Source organism: Coregonus clupeaformis, chromosome 14 (assembly GCF_020615455.1).
Source record: "Coregonus clupeaformis isolate EN_2021a chromosome 14, ASM2061545v1, whole genome shotgun sequence".
In the NCBI taxonomy this organism is placed as follows: domain Eukaryota; kingdom Metazoa; phylum Chordata; class Actinopteri; order Salmoniformes; family Salmonidae; genus Coregonus; species Coregonus clupeaformis.
Window position 1 is genome coordinate 26,314,415 of NC_059205.1, and position 20,671 is coordinate 26,335,085.

Here is a 20,671-nt window from a genome sequence, read left to right on the forward strand (position 1 = left end):
AAACTATAATTGTTTCACTGAACCACCCGAATAAAACTCTCCCAACTTCCACTTTAGGAATTAGAATTGTTGTAAACTACAGCGGTTCAATGTTTCAAGGAATAGACTCAACTTACTTTATTCAGCTAGCTAACTATGACGCCATAGCTAACTAGCATGCTAGCATCCAATAACACACAGTTTAGCACCAATACTTGGTTACAACAAACCACCAATAGTGTGTTAACACACTAAACAGATAATTCGTGTCCGTGTCTAGTTCCTTTCATAACGCAGCAATAATTAAACGTTGGCTAGCTAGCACAAAGATATTGTTTTTAGCTGCTACAGTACAGCTAGCTGGTAGTGTTGGCTAGCTAGCAATGGCTGCTGTGTTGACTTTGTTTGAAAAACGGCGTCGCTGCGAACGAATGTAGCTGGCTAAAAGGATATTGTATTTAGTTGCTACCGTTGCTAATAGCTACTCGCCAGCTAGTCCAGGAGGTGAGTTAGCTAGTCTATGACTTGGGTGGCTGGAGTCTTTGATAATTTTTAGGGCCTTCCCCTGACACCGCCTAGTATAGAGGTCCTGGATGGCAGGAAGCTTGGCCCCAGTGATGTACTGGGCCGTACGCACTACCCTCTGTAATGCCTTGCGATCGGAGGCCGAGCAGTTGCCATACCAGGCAGTGATGCAACCAGTCAGGATGCTCTCGATGGTGCAGCTGTAGAACCTTTTGAGGATCTGAGGACCCATGGCAAATCTTTTCAGTCTCCTTAGGGAGAATAGGTTTTGTTGTACGCTCTTCACGACTGTCTTGGTGTGCTTGGACCATGTTAGTATGTTGGTGATGTGGACACCAAGGAACTTGAAGCTCTCAACCTGCTCCTCTACTGCCCTGTCGATGAGAATGGGGGCGTGCTTGGTCCTCTTATTTTTCCTGTAGTCCACAATCATCTCCTTTGTCTTGCTCACGTTGTGGGAGAGGTTGTTGTCCTGGCACCACACGGCCATGTCTCTGACGACCTCCCTATAGGCTGTCTCGTCGTTGTCGGTGATCATGCCTACCACTGTTGTGTCGTCAGCAAACTTAATGAAGGTGTTGGAGTCGTGCCTGGCCATGCAGTCATTAGTGAACAGCGAGTACAGGAGGGGACTGAGCACGCACCCCTGAGGGGCCCCGTGTTGAGGATCAGCATGGCGGATGTGTTGTTACCTACCGTTACCACCTGGGTGTGGCCCGTCAGGAAGTCCAGGATCCAGTTGCAGAGGGAGGTGTTAAGTCCCAGGGTCCTTAGTTTAGTGATGAGCTTTGTGGGCAATATGGTGTTGAACGCTGCGCTATAGTCAATGAATAGCATTCTCACATAGGTGTTCCTTTTGTCCAGGTGTGAAAGGGCAGTGTGGAGCGCAATAGAGATTGCATCATCTGTTGGGGCGATATGCAAATTGGAGTGGGTCTAGGGTTTCTGGGATAATGTTGTTGATGTGAGCCTTTACCAGCCTTTCAAAGCACTTCATGGCTACAGTCGTGAGTGCTACGTGTCGGTAGTCATTTGGGCAGGTTACCTTAGTGTTCTTGGGCACAGGGACTATGGTGGTCTGCTTGAAACATGTTGGTATTACAGACTCAGATAGGGAGAGGTTGAAAATGTCAGTGAAGACACTTGCCAGTTGGTCAGCGCATGCTCAAAGTACATGTCCGCCTGGCCCTGCGGCCTTGTGAATGTTGGCCTGTTTACAGGTCTTACTCACATCGAGCATGATCACACAGTCATTCGGAACAGCTGACGCTCTCATGCATGTTTCAGTGTTACTTGCCTCGAAGCGAGCATAGAGGTAATTTAGCTCGTCTGGTAGGCTCGTGTCACTGGGCAGCTCGTGGCTGTGCTTCCCTTTGTAGTCTACAACTGAGACATAAACTGAACAAGTTCCACAGACATGTGACTAACAGAAATTGAATAATGTGTCCAGTGCTCAGACTGTCCGCAATAGGCTGGACTGAGGGCTTGTAGGCCTGTTGTAAGGCAGGTCCTCACCAGACATCACCGGCAACAACGTCGCCTATGGGCACAAACCCACCGTCGCTGGACCAGACAGGACTGGCAAAAAGTGCTCTTCACTGACGAGTCGCAGTTTTGTCTCACCAGGGGTGATGGTCGGATTCGCGTTTATCATCGAAGGAATGAGCGTCACACCGAGGCCTGTACTCTGGAGCGGGATCGATTTGGAGGTGGAGGGTCCATCATGTTCTGGGGTGGTGTGTCACAGCATCATACGACTGAGCTTGTTGTCATTGTAGGCAATCTCGAAGCTGTGCGTTACAGGGAAGACATCCTCCTCCCTCGTGGTACCATTCCTGCAGGCTCATCCTGACATGACCCTCCAGCATGACAATGCCACCAGCCATTCTGCTCATTCTGTGCGTGATTTCCTGCAAGACAAGAATGTCAGTGTTCTGCCATGGCCAGCGAAGAGCCCGTATCTCAATCCCATTGAGCACTTCTGGGACCTGTTGGATCGGAGGGTGAGGACTGGGGCCATTCCCCCCCAGAAATGTCTGGGAACTAGCAGGTGCCTTGGTAGAAGAGTGGGGTAACATCTCACAGCAAGAACTGGCAAATCTGGTGCAGTCCATGAGGAGGAGATGCACTGCGGTACTTAATGCAGCTGGTGGCCACACCAGATACCAACTGTTACTTTTGATTTTGACCCCCCCTTTGTTCAGGGACACATTATTCAATTTATGTTAGTCACATGTCTGTGGAAGTTGTTCAGTTTATGTCTCAGTTGTTGAATCTTATGTTCATACAAATATTTACACATGTTAAGTTTGCTGAAAATAAACGCAGTTGACAGTGAGAGGACATTTCTTTTTTTGCTAAGTTTATATATACACTACCGTTCAAAAGTTTGGGGTCACTTAGAAATGTCCTTGTTTTCAATGAAAACATACATGAAATGAGTTTGAATAGGAAATATAGCCAAATGCATAGGAAATTGACAAGGTTAGAAATAATGATTTTTTATTAAAATAATAATTGTGTCCTTCAAACTTTGCTTTCGTCAAAGAATCCTCCATTTGCAGCAATTACAGCCTTGCAGACCTTTGGCATTCTAGTTGTCAATTTGTTGAGGTTATCTGAAGAGATTTCACCCCATGCTTCCTGAAGCACCTCCCACAAATTGGATTGGCTTGATGGGCACTTCTTACATACCATACGGTCAAGCTGCTCCCACAACAGCTCAATAGGGTTAAGATCCGGTGACTGTGCTGGCCACTCCATTATAGACAGAATACCAGCTGACTGCTTCTTCCCTAAATAGTTATTGGGTCATTGTCCTGTTGTAGGAGGAAATTGGCTCCAATCAAGCGCCGTCCACAGGATATGGCATGGCGTTGCAAAATGGAGTGATAGCCTTCCTTCTTCAAGATCCCTTTTACCCTGTACAAATCTCCCACTTTACCACCACCAAAGCACCCCCAGACCATCACAATCCCTCCACCATGCTTGACAGATGGCATCAAGCACTCCTCCAGCATCTTTTAATTTGGTCTGCGTCTCAAATGTTCTTCTTTGTGATCCGAACACCTCAAACTTCGATTCGTCTATCCATAACTTTTTTCCAATCTTCCTCTGTCCAGTGTCTGTTATTTTGCCCATCTTAATCTTTTCTTTTTATTGGCCTGTCTGAGATATGGCTTTTTCTTTGCAACTCTGCCTAGGTCAGCATCCCGGAGTCGACTGTTGACGTTGAGACTGGTGTTTTGCGGGTACTATTTAATGAAGCTGTCAGTTGAGGACCTGTGAGGCATCTGTTTCTCAAACTAGACACACTAATGTATTTGTCCTCTTGCTTAGTTGTGCACCAGGGCCTCCAACTCCTCTTTCTATTCTGGTTAGAGCCAGTTTGCGCTGTTCTGTGAAGGGAGTATTACACAGCGTTGTACAAGATCTTCCATTTAATGGCAGTTTCTCGCATGGAATAGCTTTCATTTCTCAGAACAAGAATAGACTGACGAGTTTCAGAAGAAAGTTATTTGTTTCTGGCAATTTGAGCCTGTAATCGAACCCACAATTGCTGATGCTCCAGATACTCAACTAGTCTCAAGAAGGCCAGTTTTATTGCTTCTTTAATCAGCACAACAGTTTTCAGCTGTGCTAACATAATTGCAAAAGGGTTTTCTAATGATCAATTATCCTTTTAAAATGATAAACTTGGATTAGCAAACACAACGTGCCATTGGAACACAGGACTGATGGTTGCTGATAATGGGCCTCTGTACGCCTATGTTGATATTACATAAAAAATCTGCCGTTTCCCACTACAATAGCCATTTACAACATTAACAATGTCTACACTGTATTTCTGATCAATTTGATGTTATTTTAATGGATAAAAAAATTGCTTTTCTTTCGAAAACAACATTTCTAAGTGACTCCAAACTTTTGAATGTTTGTGTGTGTGTGTAATATATATATATATATACACACACACACACACAGTTGAAGTTTACATACACCTTACCCAAATACATTTAAACTCAGTTTTTCACAATTCCAGACCTTTAATCCTAGTAAAAATTCCCTGTTTTAGGTCAGTTAGCATCACCACTTTATTTTAAGAATGTGAAATGTCAGAATAATTGTAGAGAGAATGATTTATTTAAGCTTTTATTTCATCACATTCCCAGTGGGTCAGAAGTTTACATACACTCAATTAGTATTTGGTAGCATTGCCTTTAAATTGTTTAACTTGGGTAAAACGTTTCGGGTAGCCTTCCACAAACTTCCCACAATACGTTGGGTGAATTTTGGCCCATTCCTCCTGACAGAGCTGGTGTAACTGAGTCAGGTTTGTAGGCTTTTTCAGTTTGCGACCAAGCTTTAACTTCCTGACTGATGTCTTGATGTTGCTTCAATATATCCATATAATTTTCCTTCCTCATGATGCCATCTATTTTGTGAAGTGCACCAGTCCCTCCTGCAGCAAAGCACCCCCACAGCATGATGCTGCCACACCCGTGCTTCACGTTTGGGATGGTGTTCTTCGGCTTGCAAGAAACCACCTTTTTCCTCCAAACATAACAATGGTCATTATGGCCAAACAGTTCTATTTTTGTTTCATCAGACCAGTGGACATTTCTCCAAAAAGTACGATCTTTGTCCTCATGTACAGTTGCAATCCGTAGTCTGGCTTTTTTATGGCGGTTTTGGAGCAGTGGCTTCTTCCTTGCTGAGCGGCCTCTCAGGTTATGTGGATATAGGACTCGTTTTACTGTGGATATAGATCATTTTGTACCTGTTTCCTCCAGCATCTTCACAAGGTCCTTTGCTGTTGTTCTGGGATTGATTTGCACTTTTTGCACCAAAGTACATTAATCTCTAGGAGACAGAACGCGTCTCCTTCCTGAGCGTTATGACGGCTGCGTGGTCCCATGGTGTTTATACTTGCGTACTATTGGTTGTACAGATGAACATGGTACCTTCAGGCGTTTGGAAATTACTCACAAGGATGAACCAGACTTGTGGAGGTTTACAAAAAAAATTCTGAGGTCTTTGCTGATTTTATTTTGTTTTTCCCATGATGTCAAGCAAAGAGGCACTGAGTTTGAAGGTAGGCCTTGAAATACATCCACAGGTACACCTCCAATTGACTCAAATTATGTCAATTAGCCTATCAGAAGCTTCTGAAGCCATGACATCATTTTCTGGAATTTTCCAAGCTGTTTAAAGGCACAGTCAACTTAGTGTATGTAAACTTCTGATCCATTGCAATTGTGATAGTGAAATAATCTGTCTGTAAACAATAGTTGTTACATTTACTTGTGTCATGAACAAAGTAGATGTCCTAACCGACTTGCCAAAACTATAGTTTATCAAGAAATTTGTGGAGTGGTTGAAAAACGAGTTTTAAACTTCCGACTTCAACTGTATATGCTCTAAATTAGCTTTGTTGTGCAATTAAAGGTCAAATACACTGCATTTAAAACAGTCAGCAATAATCTAATGAATTCAGAGTTTGTGAAATTATACCTAGGCTGAATATATTCCTACCATAACACCCACTAATTATTGTATTACCCTTTTTGTTACAAATATAACCAGAACCATGTACAATGCACATTTACTAATAATGTAGCAGGCATTCTAGAAAATGAACACCTGTCTCATGAACAATCTTTCAAGCACAAGCCCACGTGCTAGTCAGTAGCCAGCTAATATGTATATTTAAAGTTTAGCCAACATGAATCTAGGTATGATTTCACAAGTTCTGAATTCAGCTAACAAGGCAAAAGAGTTGAATTGTTATGAACACCATTTTCTGTCCGTCTCCAACTGTTTGAACAGCATGCCAGCTTTTCCACTTTGTTCAGATGTTGAAATCAAGTGGCCTACCTTAATTCTCAGAATGAGAATGAGTTGCCAATTCCTTATATAATTGTTTTACGCTTATTGCACATTTTATAAAACACAAATTAAACAGCTAGTATAACAATCTTTATTTGCATTTTCCAGAATGAATGTTAATTGGTACATCCCTTTTAGTAGTTTCTGCTCGAAATCTGATGAGTTGAAACACAAACAGGGTATGGTTCGAAAGGTTAACTTCTCTATTACAGTAAAATAATGTCTCCATGTGTTTTGGCGTCCATATGACCGATTTCTGTTGGACCAAACCTCAAATGCAAATAGCGAGTTGAAACCGTTTGTCAGAGAGGAGGAAGTGATCGCTCATCTTTGTTGTTGTGAGTGGTAGGGGCTTTTGAGAAAGAGGCGACGCGAGAGGTTTCACTCTCGCCAAATTCTGTCCAAAATAAGTCCAACTCGTTTCTATGCGCTTATATTGAACCTAAGCTTGTCGCCTGCCTTCCCACCATTGGGACAACAACTCCCATTGTTAGGCCGGAGACATGAGCGTCTCGTCCTTATATACAGATCTCTGGTGTAAATGGGACGGTGCACAGCACAGAAGGAGCGAACGAGACAAGACCAAAAAGACATGAGAACAAGCGGATATAAACGCTTATAAAAATGAAAAATACAAAAAAAAACTTGATTCTGCGATACAGGCATTTGGAATATCGCACAAAAACATTAATTCGATATCGCCCAGCCCTACACACATTCAGCTGACATCTCCGCGAGTTTTCAATCCCAAATGCATGCAATGAATGTAAATACAAATACATGTTGATCTGGATGTTTTGCCCCATTCAAAACAACTGGGAACTCCTGGTGCTTTCAAGACGACTGGTCAAGTCATGTCATCAGTGATCTTCAGGTCGGCATGTCAGTTCTAGAAAGATGCCAGAGTTTCCGACTTGGAATTCCGATTTGGATGACCGTTTAAATTATCTTTCCCAGTCGGAGCTTGTTTTTTACCAAGTTCCCAGTTGTCATGAACGCACTGAAGTCGGAAATGTCAGAGTTCCGAGTTAAGGCGTCCGCATGCTTCCCAGCCAAAACAGTTCGCTAGAGTTCGTGCATATATTCTGGTGACGTTTTTGGACTTCGGTGAGGGTTTTTTCGGTTGTTCGGGCACACATCTTTTTTGGAATCAAGCGAAGTTTGGAGCCGAAGTCTACGCCCCTTCGCCGGTGATTGGTCAACAGTAGGGATTCTTCAGTAAAGTCTTTGTCATTCAACGAGAGACGACTCGTTTTCATACACATTTTTTCATTGAGAAATACTGCACCAAACATCTTAGTTAGAGATCTTAGTTGCGTAATTTGACATCTAAGGCAAAAACATAAATTAATGACATTTCTTGTTAACAAAATTAATTCTGACAACTTTGAGGACGTTTATACGTCTGAAAATGGACAAAATGTACTATTGCCGCTTTTTTTCTCATTTTTCAAGCGAAGGTCTTTTAAGGGAGTATGCGAGCACACTCGTTCAGTTCGGCTAGTCGAGTTCGCCTAGGTGCCAGCCGAACTGAAGCATGCTGACGGCTTTTAAGAATTCCCAGTTGTTTTGAACACCGCATCCGATCCTGGAAATCTGACTTCAATGCGTTCAAGACAACTGATAACTTTGAAAAAAAACTAGCTCCGATTGGGGGAAAAATTGTTTTGAACGGTCATCCAACTCGGAATATCAAATCGGAAACTAGGGCATCTTTCTAGAGTTCCGACCTGAAGATCATTTACTTTTTTTTTTTTTTTTTTTTGCCCCCCAGAGTTCCCAGTTTCTTGAAAGCACCAATAATCATTGATGGTTTACTTGATGACAAAGTTGCCATTCACTGGTGTCATAGCTAGTAGACACAGATTGTGTAACTAACTAGTCTCCCTAGGCAGACTTGTTACCTCCCACAATGTATCAGTCTTTGCCTAGGGGTGGGTTTACAAGACTAGTAACTAACTAACTAGCTAGTTAGTAAGTCAACTTTCTAAAACCATTTCTCTTCCATAGGGCTGAGTTTCCACCCTAAGCGGCCCTGGATCCTTGCTAGTCTTCACAATGGAGTCATCCAGCTGTGGGACTATCGGATGTGCACACTGATTGACAAGTTTGATGAGCATGATGGTGAAATGAGTTTTGTAGCTAATTTCAACAACAAAAAATGTAATGCACTGATTGGTTATTGATTATGATGTTTGTTTTTATTGTAAAGGCCCTGTCAGAGGAATTGATTTCCACAAGCAGCAGCCTCTGTTTGTGTCTGGAGGCGATGACTACAAAATCAAGGTTAGACATTCATATTAGGGATGTGACAAATGGACAATTTTGCTTAGCGCTTAAACTGCCATAAAAAAAAAAAATGGTTTTCCGTTAAAATTATAAGAAAAAAATCCTACAATTCCATGTCAATTCACAATGCAGAATAATGGTCCGATTTATGTATGTATGACCGCTAGGGCCGGGTAATGAAATGATATCTACCGCAGTCATATACCCTTGAAAGCGCCTCGGCTACATCGTGTTTGTTTGTCTGTAAGGGTATACTACGGCTCTTTAACACTAGAACCGCCTGACCTTTCAGCCTATTAGTACCTTCTAGAGAACATTGCTAACGTTACCGGGCTTTCTCTTTAGCATACGCATCAGATGCATATCAACCCGCAAGGTTGCACAGATATTCTTGGAGAAAGTGATATTTGGAAAAAGTTAGTGTCATAGAAAGTGCAGAATGTTCTTTCTGATACTATATAGAAATCAAAAAGTTGTACCTGCATGTGACTCTGAAGGAGGATTTGATGAAGTGATGCTCCTTTCCCTGCATCTGTCAATTCCAAGCTGCGCCCATCTCTTTATGTGCAATTTGACAACTTATAATATTGTCACTAAACAGGGGACTTTACATCGAATAGGTTAATCTTTAGGCAAACTCTTATGTGTGAAATGAGTTTGGGTATTGTTGAGGTGTAGTTTCGATGGGCCGGCTGCGCAGGCTGACTGGCATCGTTTGCTTCCCCTCGCTCATCAACTCGGATAGAGTCATGGATATGTTTTTGCATTATTCCAAAGGCCTACTGCAACATGTAGGATATTTGTTTCCCTAACAATACATTTGATTAGTAATAGAATTATAGTAAATAAAACAGTCCCGTAACAGCTTCTTTATACAAAGTCAAACGTAAAAGAGGATGATATCAACCTGTAAGGTGCGTGGTCAAATTATTTGCTATAAACATGAGTGCCAACGCTGATAAATGTGCATAACACAAACTCATCATTACACTATTTATGTTCTAAATTAAATCAACCTCTGTCCTATAGCACATTGTCTTGGCGGGTTAAGTTGTGAATAAGTATGAAGAACAAAAAAACAGGTGAAGGCTCAATACTTTTCTGTTTGATTAAAAAAATTCGGACAAATGAGCAATGTAAAATACAAACATTTAGGAAGTGAAGGACATAGTTCTGTTTATTTTGGGCCGATTTAAAAAAAAAAAAAAAAAAAAATGGATTTATTATTTCATATTTATTTAAAAAATCTAGGCGATTCTAGTGTTTAGGCGGTTCTAGTTTTAAATGCCGACATGAAACCTTCTCTGGAGATTTCAAAAGCGCCACTGAACGGGCATTTTACTTGTCTGTAAAGGAATGCAGTTTCTGAAGCAGGACTAACTTCCTTCACTAGGCAACCAGAACTGTCAATCAAATAATCTCAAGCTGCCTGCACACAGCCTGCCTGCTTCCTTCCTGACCACTCTTTCCTAAAAAAATACTTTAAAGTTACTTAAATACTGTGACTTACCAAGACATTTAGTAGAAAGAGAACACATCTTCCGCTATGAATTGACTCCTAAGATTCAGTGTCTTCAGTGAAATGGAGGAGACTGATTAGTTGCCGGAATTCCGAGAACACAAACATTTGCATCTTTCATAGCGAGCTAACAAGGGAGTGAGGGGAGGGGCCCAATATAGGCAGGTCGGCCACCAGGCAGACTGAGTCAGAACCATGCACTAGGCCTATCTATCGGCAATCAAAAGCTGTATCTCGCAATGGAATGCTGTATTTTGCAATTTCTTGGCTTGCAATGTCTCGCAACTTCAGTAAAGCAGGGCCTATCATCAATGAATAGGCTAGGATATTCTACACGCAACAGACCAAAGACTGAACTCATCATTAGCGAGGAGAAAGAGCAGGCGAGCCAGCTGCACAGTGATTTACATTTTGTGGGGGGGAAAAACATTGTTTTCCATTAGGGAATTTTCTTTACGTTAAGGAGTTTGGTTTAACGTTTAAACATTTACACCCCTAATTCATACACCCTCACCCGCATATATTTGTTTTAGCTGAGAATACATTCTAAAACATACTGGAAAACTGTGATAATGATGTCACTGCACTATTAACTATATCTCCCTTTACCAGGTGTGGAACTACAAGCTGCGGCGTTGCCTCTTCACTCTTCTTGGACACCTGGACTACATCCGCACCACCTTCTTCCATCATGTGAGTCCTTTCTTATTTTTACACACAAAATGGCTAGCCTACATCCATTTTGTTGTCACTTACATGAAGGCCCAACCTTTGAATGTCATGTTTATCCCTTAGTTTCATGTTCTCAATAGTTCTGGCATAGAATGACATATAGCCCTAATGCGTTCTGAAACCCTTTCCTTTCTCCAGGAGTATCCCTGGATTCTGAGTGCCTCAGATGACCAGACCATCCGCATCTGGAACTGGCAGTCCAGGACATGCGTCTGGTAAGTCTGTGCCTGAGCCAAGAGTTGGCACCTCACTGAAACATGCGTCTGTTTTTCTAATAGTAAATTATGATATACTTTTTGTGTTTCTCTCCTGCAGTGTCCTGACTGGGCATAATCACTATGTGATGTGTGCTCAGTTCCACCCCTCTGAGGACCTGGTGGTGTCGGCTAGCCTGGACCAGACTGTGCGCGTGTGGGATATCTCTGGTGAGGTCGTGGGGATGGAACTCAGGGTAGTGGGTGGGGGGTGAGGTTTGGGGAGGGGGTTGAGTGATATGAAAGGAAGCCAGGGACAGGACATGTCCTGAACCCCTTCTTCCTCTCCTCTTTGTAGAGAATGAATCTCTATGGGCTGTTTGCAGAAACACCTCTCTCCTTAGTTGAGATGGACAGGTGAATAAAAAGAGTGAAAAGGATATTGTTTTAGAATAGAGGAAAAGGATGATGCGAGCATAGCTATGAACAGAACTAAAGAACTTTCAGTGAAGATTTGTAGAGCAAGGTGGTAAAATGAGGTAAGGTAACACTTTGTTAGATGGTGAGATAGAGAGAGAATATGGGAGAGGTGTTTCTGTGCTTCTGCATGTTTTAATATCTACTTGTCGTCTGATGGTGTTTCTTGCCTGTCTCCATCATTCTTTTACTCTTCTCATTCACTAACCCATTTTAGGTATTCAAGTTTCCTACTTCATTCTCAACTCACACACTACACATCATTCTGTTCTTGCCACCTTTGGTAGATCAGTGTTGGCATGCATTGCTTCAGTGACTAATAACCAAATACAATTGTATTTGTCACATGCTTTGTAAACAAAAGGTGTAGACTAGTAGTGAAATGCTTACTTATGGGTGCTTCCCAACAATACAGAGAGAAAAGTATAGAAATAATAATAACACAAGGAATAAATACATCATGTGTAACAATAACTTGGCTATATACACAGGGTACCAGTGCCGAGTCGATGTGTGAGGTTATTGAGGTAGATATGTACTGTAGCTCACTCCTGTGCAGCTGGGAGGTGTGGGAATTCCCTTATTTATTCTCACTATTCTGTGTGCATGAATGTCCCAGATTACATGATAGCCAGCCACTGTCTCCAGGCTCAGTTGGCCATTACAATTTCACCCCTCAAATACCCTAAGGAAACTATATTAGGCATCAGCGCCGTGCTACCACTCACTATTAACTGCTCTCATTGATGATAACACATCCCTCTCAAACGTACCAATTGTTATTACCCTTTACTAATAAGTAATAAATATGCATGATATAATTCTCCACCTGTGCAGTGCGCAATGCCTCCATGGCACAGTCAGTAATACTTTAAGAAGTAGCCATAACATCCCCTTTCAGACTTTATCGATATCTTTGCATTTCCTGATTAATGCTGTAGATTACGTTTAACTGGTCATTGATAAGCTTGTTGGTCAGTAAGCATGAACTCTTAGCATGACTCAAAGCAGCAGAAAGATGTTTCATTTGTAGCAGTATCTAACCCAAGCATGGACTCTCCAAAATACTACTCACCCCTCCTGACATTCAACGCCCAATCAGAGCATCTCTTTACAACCCAATCACCACCTCCACCAACCAAATCCACCCCTTCCCACTTCCACCTGTGTCACCTGTCCCCATGCTCCCCCTGGAAACATCCACACCTGCACATGGGTTCCTAGTGCAGTTCACCTTCATGAATCCTCTTCTTGATCCTGTTGGCTTATTTATTCACCACATGATTTCCCTGGGCTAGCGACACTGAAACAAACTGTGTTCTCTCCATATTAAGCGTGTGTTCTGACTCGACTCTTGGACGTCATCTTTTTGTGATTGATTAACTGTAATCCAATGAGGGGAACTGTGATGCTCTTTGTGTGTTGGTGATTAATTAACCCAATCAACTCAATGGCTGTTTTGATGTGCTGATTATAGAGATGATAGTTCCTGTACTCGAGTTAGGACCACACTGAGAAAACAGGTTGTGTTGTTGCTTTTCAGTGCCAGTGTGTGTGTGTGAGTGTTCCAACAGCTACGTTTGTGTGTTAGAGCTCTCAAATCATGCACTCCCTTTCCTCTCACTGATGGTATCTCTTTGAGTGTATTAACGTGTGTCGATCCGTCTCTTTCTCCCTCCCTGTATGTGGGTGGCCCTGTGCAACATGTATATGAATTCCCCTTGTGTGCGGTGCTATTCATGTTGGTTACAGGTCTGAGGAAGAAGAACCTCTCTCCCAGTGCCGTGGATACTGAGGTGCGAGGCATCTCTGGCGTCGATTTGTTTGGCGCTTCCGATGCCGTCGTCAAACACGTGCTCGAGGTGAGTCATTAATGACTGTTGGAAGTAGTCAGTGTTTCCCCTAGGGTTGTTTTCAACAGCGGTGTCAAAGTTAGCGTGGGGGGTGTGGTAGTAATGGGTGTGGTCAATGTTGCTGTTTTAGCGCAAATTTCCTGCAATTCTACACATTTTGCCATGGGGCAGAGAGACAAATGCAGTTTTAGCGCAAATTTCCTGAAATTCTACACATTTTGCCATGGGGCAGAGAGACAAATGCAGTTTTAGCGCAAATTTCCTGCAATTCTACACATTTGCCATGTCTTATGCTGTGTTCTTATGCCATCTGAGTGACTCCAACATAATAAAATCAATGGGGGCCCCATGCCATGTCATGTTTTTTAATTTTAGATTATACCTGTGTAGTTTTGATTTTGATTGTTAGTTCTCAAAGATGATCTTTTAAAAAAAATATATAGCTCCATTATCTTTTCTACATACTTTATATCTGGTTTTAGTCATTTAGGTTTACACTGGAAAAACTTTTTACCATCCCGGAAATTATTAAAATTAAATAGTATTCACACCCCTTGACTTTTTCCACATCTTGTTGTTACAGCCTGAATTTAAAATGGATTAAGTTATTATTTTTTGTCACTGGCCTACAGACAATACCCCATAATGTGAAAGTAGAATTGTTTTTATAAATTTTTACAAATTCATTAAAAATGAAAAGCTGAAATGTCTTGAGTCAATAACATTTCAACCCCTTTTATGTCAAGCCTAGATACGTTCAGGAGTGAATTTGAGCTGGGTCGAGGGAAACCCGGGCCAGCGCAGCCCATTTTCACAATTGGTGCCAGGTCGATTAGAATTCGGGTTGGTGACGCCGTTACTATGCAACAACCAGCTGATCACTGCTGGATGCTGACACCACGTTTAGCTAGCTCGTCTGGGCTTGTTGCTGTTCGCTAGCACATGGACAAGCCGTACTGCAGTAGTCAGACATGACACAAATTACCACCGTAACTGGATCCTTTATTCATTTTTGCACTACAAACTTTTATGAGAACAGTCAGCCCTTGAATGCTAGCTACCAAACGTTAGCTAGCAAATCAGAGTGGAAACAAGCTATCATATCAAACCTGTCATCTGGTTTGCTTGGTTAGCTAGTAGCCAATGCCATGGCAAGCAAGGTAGGAATTAAACTAGATAGCTAGCTAGCCTGTTATGCTAGTGACGACGCTAACCATTTAGCTAGCTAACAAGCTAAAAATCCTATCTAAATACATGGCTCTGAGTCTGGCTGGCAGTGGCAGGAGTATGGGGTAACCTTAGTTACAGCATGGTGAGGGTGAATACAATTCTTCAACATCTTACTAGCTAGCTAGCACCATTAGCGACGCCAGCTGCACAGTCACAGCTACCTAGCAACATTACATAATTTCTTAGTTCTGGAGGCAGTGGAAACTCAATTTGAGCTAGCCCACCAAGGCCAGCCCAACCCGGGTTGACTTTACAAGTGCCAATGGAAACGTGGCTTCTGTGTGAAATAAGTGATTTTTGAGTGACTACCTCACCTCTGTACCCCACACATACAATTATACCCAGTCACTACAAATATACAGGTGTCCTTCCTAACTCAGTTGCCGGAGAGGAAGGAAACCATTCAGGGATTTCACCATGAGGCCAATGGTGATTTTAAAACAGAGTTTTATGGCTGTGATTGGAGATAACTAAGGATGGATCAACAACATTGTAGTTACTCCACAATACTAAGCTAATTGACAGAGCAAAAAGGAAGCCTGTACATAATAAAAAATACTGCAAAGAAAATGTGGGAACTTTGTCCTGAATACAAAGTGTTGTGTTTGGGGCAAATCCAATACATGACTGAGGACCACTCTCATATTTTCAAGCATAGTCTTGGCTTAATCATTACATTTTTACATTTACATTTTAGTCATTTAGCAGACGCTGTTATCCAGAGCGACTTACAGTTAGTGAGTGCATACATTTTTTCATAATGGTCCCCCGTGGCAATCGAACCCACAACCCCGGAGTTGCAAGCGCCATGCTTTACCAACTGAGCTACACGGGACTACATGTTATGGGTATGCTTGTAATGGTTAAGGACTGGGGAGTTTTTCAGGATAAAAAAAAGAAACAGAATAGAGCTAAGCACAGGCTAAATCCTAGAGGAAAACCTGGTTGTCTGCTTTCCACCAGACACAGGGATGAATTCCCCTTTCATCAGGCCAATAACCTAAAACACAAGGCCAACAAAAAGAAAAGATTAAGATGGGCAGTTTTGAGAGTTTGCTTTTTCTTTGGAACTCTGCCTAGAAGGTCAGCATCCCGGTGTCGCCTCTTCACTGTTGACATTGAGACTAGTGTTTTGCGGGTATAATTTAATGAAGCTGCCAGTTGAGAACCTGTGAGGCGCCTGTTTCTCAAACTAGACACTCTAATGTATTTGTCCTCTTGCTCAGTTCTGCACCGGGGCCTCCCACTCCACTTTCTATTCTGGTTAGAGACAGTTTGTGCTGTTCTTTGAAGGGAGTAGTACACAGCGTTGTACGAGATTTTCAGTTTCTTGGCATTTTCTCGCATGGAATAGCCTTCATTTCTAAGAACAAGAATAGACTGACGAGTTTCAGAAGAAAGTTATTTGTTTCTGGCAATTTGAGCCTGTAATCAAAGCCACAATTGCTGATGCTCCAGATACTCAACAAATCTCAAGAAGGCCAGTTTTATTGCTTCTTTAATCAGCACAACAGTTTTCAGCTGTGCTAACATAATTGCAAACGGGTTTTCTAATGATCAATTAGCCTTTTAAACTGAAACTTGGATTAGCAAACACAACGTGTCATTGGAACACAGGACTGATGGTTGCTGATAATGGGCCTGTGTACGCCTATGTAGATATTCCATATTTACATATTAATTTAGAAAACAATGACATTTCTAAGTGACCCCAAACTTTTGAACGGTAGTGTGTGTGTCTGTGTATGTGTATTTTATACACACACAGTTGAAGTTGGATGTTTACATACACCTTAGCCAAATACATTTAAACTCAGTTTTTCACAATTCCTGACATTTAATCTTAGTAAAAATTCCCTGTCTTAGGTCAGTTAGGATCACCACTTTATTTTAAGAATGTGAAATGTCAGAATAATAGTAGAGAGAATGATTTATTTCAGCTTTTATTTCTTTTAGCACATTCCCAGTGAGTCAGAAGTTTACATACACTCAATTAGTATTTGGTAGCATTGCCTTTAAATTGTTTAACTTGGGTCAAATGTTTCAGGTAGCCTTCCACAAGCTTCCCACAATAAGTTGGGTGAATTTTGGCCCATTCCTCCTGACAGAGCTGGTGTAACTGAGTCAGGTTTGTAGGCCTCCTTGCTCGCACACGCTTTTTCAGTTCTGCCCACACATTTTCTATAGGATTGAGGTCAGGGCTTTGTGATGGACACTGCAATACCTTGACTTTGTTGTCCTTAAGCCATTTTGCCCTTGGGGTCATTGTCCATTTGCTCCAAACATAATGATGGTCATTATGACCAAACAGTTCTATTTTTGTTTCATCAGACCAGAGGACATTTCTCCAAAAAGTATGATCTTTATCCCCATGTGCAGTTGCAAACCGTAGTCTGGCTTTTTTTATGGCGGTGTTGGAGCAGTGGCTTCTTCCTTGCTGAGCGGCCTTTCAGGTTATGTCGATATAGGACTCGTTTTACTGTGGATATAGATACTTTTGTACCTGTTTCCTCCAGCATCTTCACAAGGTCCTTTGCTGTTGTTCTGGGATTGATTTGCACTTTTCGTACTATAGTACATTCATCTCTAGGAGACAGCACGCGTCTCCTTCCTGAGCGGTATGACTGCTGCGTGGTCCCATGCTGTTTATACTTGCGTACTATTGTTTGTACAGATGAACGTGGTACCTTCAGGCGTTTGGAAATTGCTCCCAAGGATGACACAGACTTGTGGAGGTCTACAAAAAATGTTTTCTGAGGTCTTGGCTGATTTCTTTAGATTTTCCCATGATGTCAAGCAAAGAGGCACTGAGTTTGAAGGTAGGCCTTGAAATACATCCACAGGTAATGACTCCCGAGTGGCGCAGTAATCTAAGGCACTGCATCGCAGTGTTAGCTGTGCCACTAGAGATCCTGGTTCGAGTCCAGGCTCTGTCGCAGCCGGCCGCAACCGGGAGACCCATGAGCGGCGCACAATTGGTCCAGCGTCGTCCAAGGTAGGGGAGGGTTTGGCCGGCAGGGATGCGTGTTCGTTTCCCACGGGGGGCCAGTATGAAAAAATAAAGTATGCATTCACTAACTGTAAGTCGCTATGGATAAGAGCGTCTGCTAAATGACTGTAATGTAAATGTAGGTACACCTCCAATTGACTCAAATGATGTCAATTAGCCTATCAGAAGCTTCTAAAGCCATGACGACATTTTCTGGAATTTTCCAAGCTGTTTAAAGGCAGTCAACTTAGTGTATGTAAACTTCTGACCCACTGGAATTGTGATACAGTAAATTATAAGTGAAATAATCTGTCTGTAAACAATTGTTGGAAAAATTACTTTTGTCATGCACAAAGTAGATGTCCTAACCGACTTGCCAAAACTACAGTTTGTTAATAAGACATTTGTGGAGTGGTTGAAAAATGAATTTTAATAACTCCAACCTAAGTGTATGTAAACTTCCGACTTTAACTGTGTGTGTGTGTGTGTGTGTGTGTATATATATATATATATATATATATATATCTATATATGTGTGTGTGTATATGTATCATATATTTTTGTAGTGGCGACAACGATGTAGCAAGGGTGGCCCGCTGCTGCTAAATGAATATAGGGGAAACACTGAAAGTAGTTGGTGTGCATCCACATTTTCTATATGCAAATATCCTATATGCCCGTCTTTGGAGAAGCAGAGTGGTGTGAGCACTGAGCAGATCACTGAAATGAATATACATTTTATTGGTAGGCCCATGAGTTTGTACTGACCAAGAAAAGCTCTGAGCCATGTGAGTTTTCCTCTCTCCCTGTAGGGTCACGACCGTGGGGTCAACTGGGCCGCCTTCCATCCCAGCATGCCCCTCATCGTCTCAGGGGCCGACGACCGGCAGGTCAAGATCTGGAGGATGAACGGTGAGCGTGTGTAACTGGATGATGTATTGTGTCCTATGTACAGTACCTTCAGAAAGTATTCACACCCCTTGACTTTTTTCACATTTTGTTGTTACAGCCTGAATTTAAAATTCATTGAATTGAGACTTTGTGTCACTGGCCTACACACAATACCCCACTTTGTGTGCGACAATAGTGTTTAACATGATTTTTGAATGACTACCCCATCTCTGTACCCCACACATACAATTATTTGTAAGGTCCTTCAGTCGAGCAGTGAATTTCAAACACAGATTCAACTACAAAGACCAGGGAGGTTTTCCAATGCCTCGCAAAGAAGGGCACCTATTGGTAGATGGGTAAAACAAAATAAAGCAGACATTGAATAACCCTTTGAGCATGGGGGAGTTATTAATTACACTTTGGATGGTGTATTAATACACCACGTCACTACAAAGATAAAGGCGTCCTAACTCAGTTGCCGGAGAGGAAGGAAATTTCACCAGGGATTTCACCATGAGGCCAATGGTGACTTTAAAAAATCTACAGACTTTTATGTCTGTGATAGGAGAACTCAGGATGGATCAACAACTTTGTAGTTATTCTAATAGGTGGTGGCTGCATCATGTTATGGGTATGGTTGTCATGAGCAAGGACTAGGGAGTTTTTTAGGATAAAAAGAAACGTAATAGAGCGAAGCACCGGCAGAATCCTAGAGGAAAACCTGGTTGTCTGTTTTCCAACAGACACTGAGAGACATTCACCTTTTCAGCAAAACAATAACCTAAAAGAGAAGGCCAAATATACACTAGAGTGGCATACCAAGGTGACATTGAATGTTCCTGACTGGCCTAGTTACAGTAAACCGGCTTGAACATCTATGGCAAGACTTGAAAATGGCTGTGTAGCAATGATCAACAACCAACTTGACAGAGCTTGAAGAAAGACTCACAGCTGTAATCGCTGCCAAAGGTGATTCTAACATGTATTGACTAAGGGGTTGAGTAGTTATCTAATAAAGATATTCATTTTTTTTTTATATGTTGAGATATTTAGAGTAGATCGTTGACAAAAAAATGACAAGTCCATTTTAATCGCACCTAGTAACACAACAATGTGGAAAAAGTGAAGGGGTGTGAATACTTTTTGAAGACACTGTACATGTACAGATCCAATGCAGCCGTTTTTATAGTGCATTCAGAAAGTCTTCCCCTTGACCTTTTCCACATTTTGTTACGTTACAGCCTGAAATGGATACAATTATTTTTCCCCCTCAATCTACACACAATACCCTATAATGACAAAGCGAAAACAGGTTTGTAGACATTTTTGCTATTTTATAAAAAATAAACACTTACCATATTTACGTAACTATTCAGACCCTTTGCTATGAGACTCGAAATTGAGCTCAAATGCATCCTGTTTCCGTTGCTCATCCTTGATGTTTCAACAACTTAATTGAAGTCCACCTGTGGTAAATTTAATTGATTGGACATGATTTGGATACGCACACACCTATCTATATAAGGTCCCACAGTTGACAGTGCATGTCAGAGCAAAAACCAAGCCATGAGGTCGAAGGAATTGTCCGTAGATCTCCGAGCCAAACTGAGCAATCGGTGGAGAAGGGCCTTGGTCAGGGAGGTGACCAAGAACCCAATGGTCACTCTGCCAGAGCTCCAAAGTTCCTCTGTGGAGATGGGTGAAACCTTCCAGAAGGACAACCATCGTTGCAGCACTCAACCATTCAGGCCTTTATGGTAGAGTGGCCAGAGGGAAGTCACTCCTCAGTAAAAGGCACATGACAGCCCGCTTGGAGTTTGCCAAAAGGCACCTGAAGACACTCCGACCATGAGAAGATTCTCTGGACTGATGAAACCAAGATTGAACTCTTTGGCCTGAATGCCAAGCGTCACGTCTGGAGGAAACCTGGCACCATCCCTAAGGTGAAGCATGGTGGTGGCAGCATCATACTGTGGGGATGTTCTTCAGCGGCATGGACTGGGAGACTAGTCAGGATCGAGGCAAAGATGAACGGAGTAAAGCACAGAGATCATTGATGAAAACCTGCTCCAGAGCGCTCATATCCTCAGACTGGGGCAAA

At 42.1% G+C, this 20,671-nt stretch overlaps 1 protein-coding gene across 2 annotated transcripts in view; it reads left to right on the forward strand.

Moving 5' to 3' along the window:
• Positions 1-20,671, forward strand: part of LOC121581111 (coatomer subunit alpha-like) — a 52,268-nt gene that overhangs the window by 6,617 nt on the left and 24,980 nt on the right. For both annotated transcript variants that reach the window (XM_041896494.2, XM_041896495.2), the window contains exons 2-8: positions 8,404-8,517; positions 8,606-8,679; positions 10,814-10,894; positions 11,072-11,148; positions 11,249-11,358; positions 13,357-13,466; positions 18,489-18,588. In XM_041896494.2, coding sequence (XP_041752428.1) covers positions 8,404-8,517; positions 8,606-8,679; positions 10,814-10,894; positions 11,072-11,148; positions 11,249-11,358; positions 13,357-13,466; positions 18,489-18,588 — 666 coding nt within the window. The remainder of the gene's footprint in view (positions 1-8,403; positions 8,518-8,605; positions 8,680-10,813; positions 10,895-11,071; positions 11,149-11,248; positions 11,359-13,356; positions 13,467-18,488; positions 18,589-20,671) is intronic.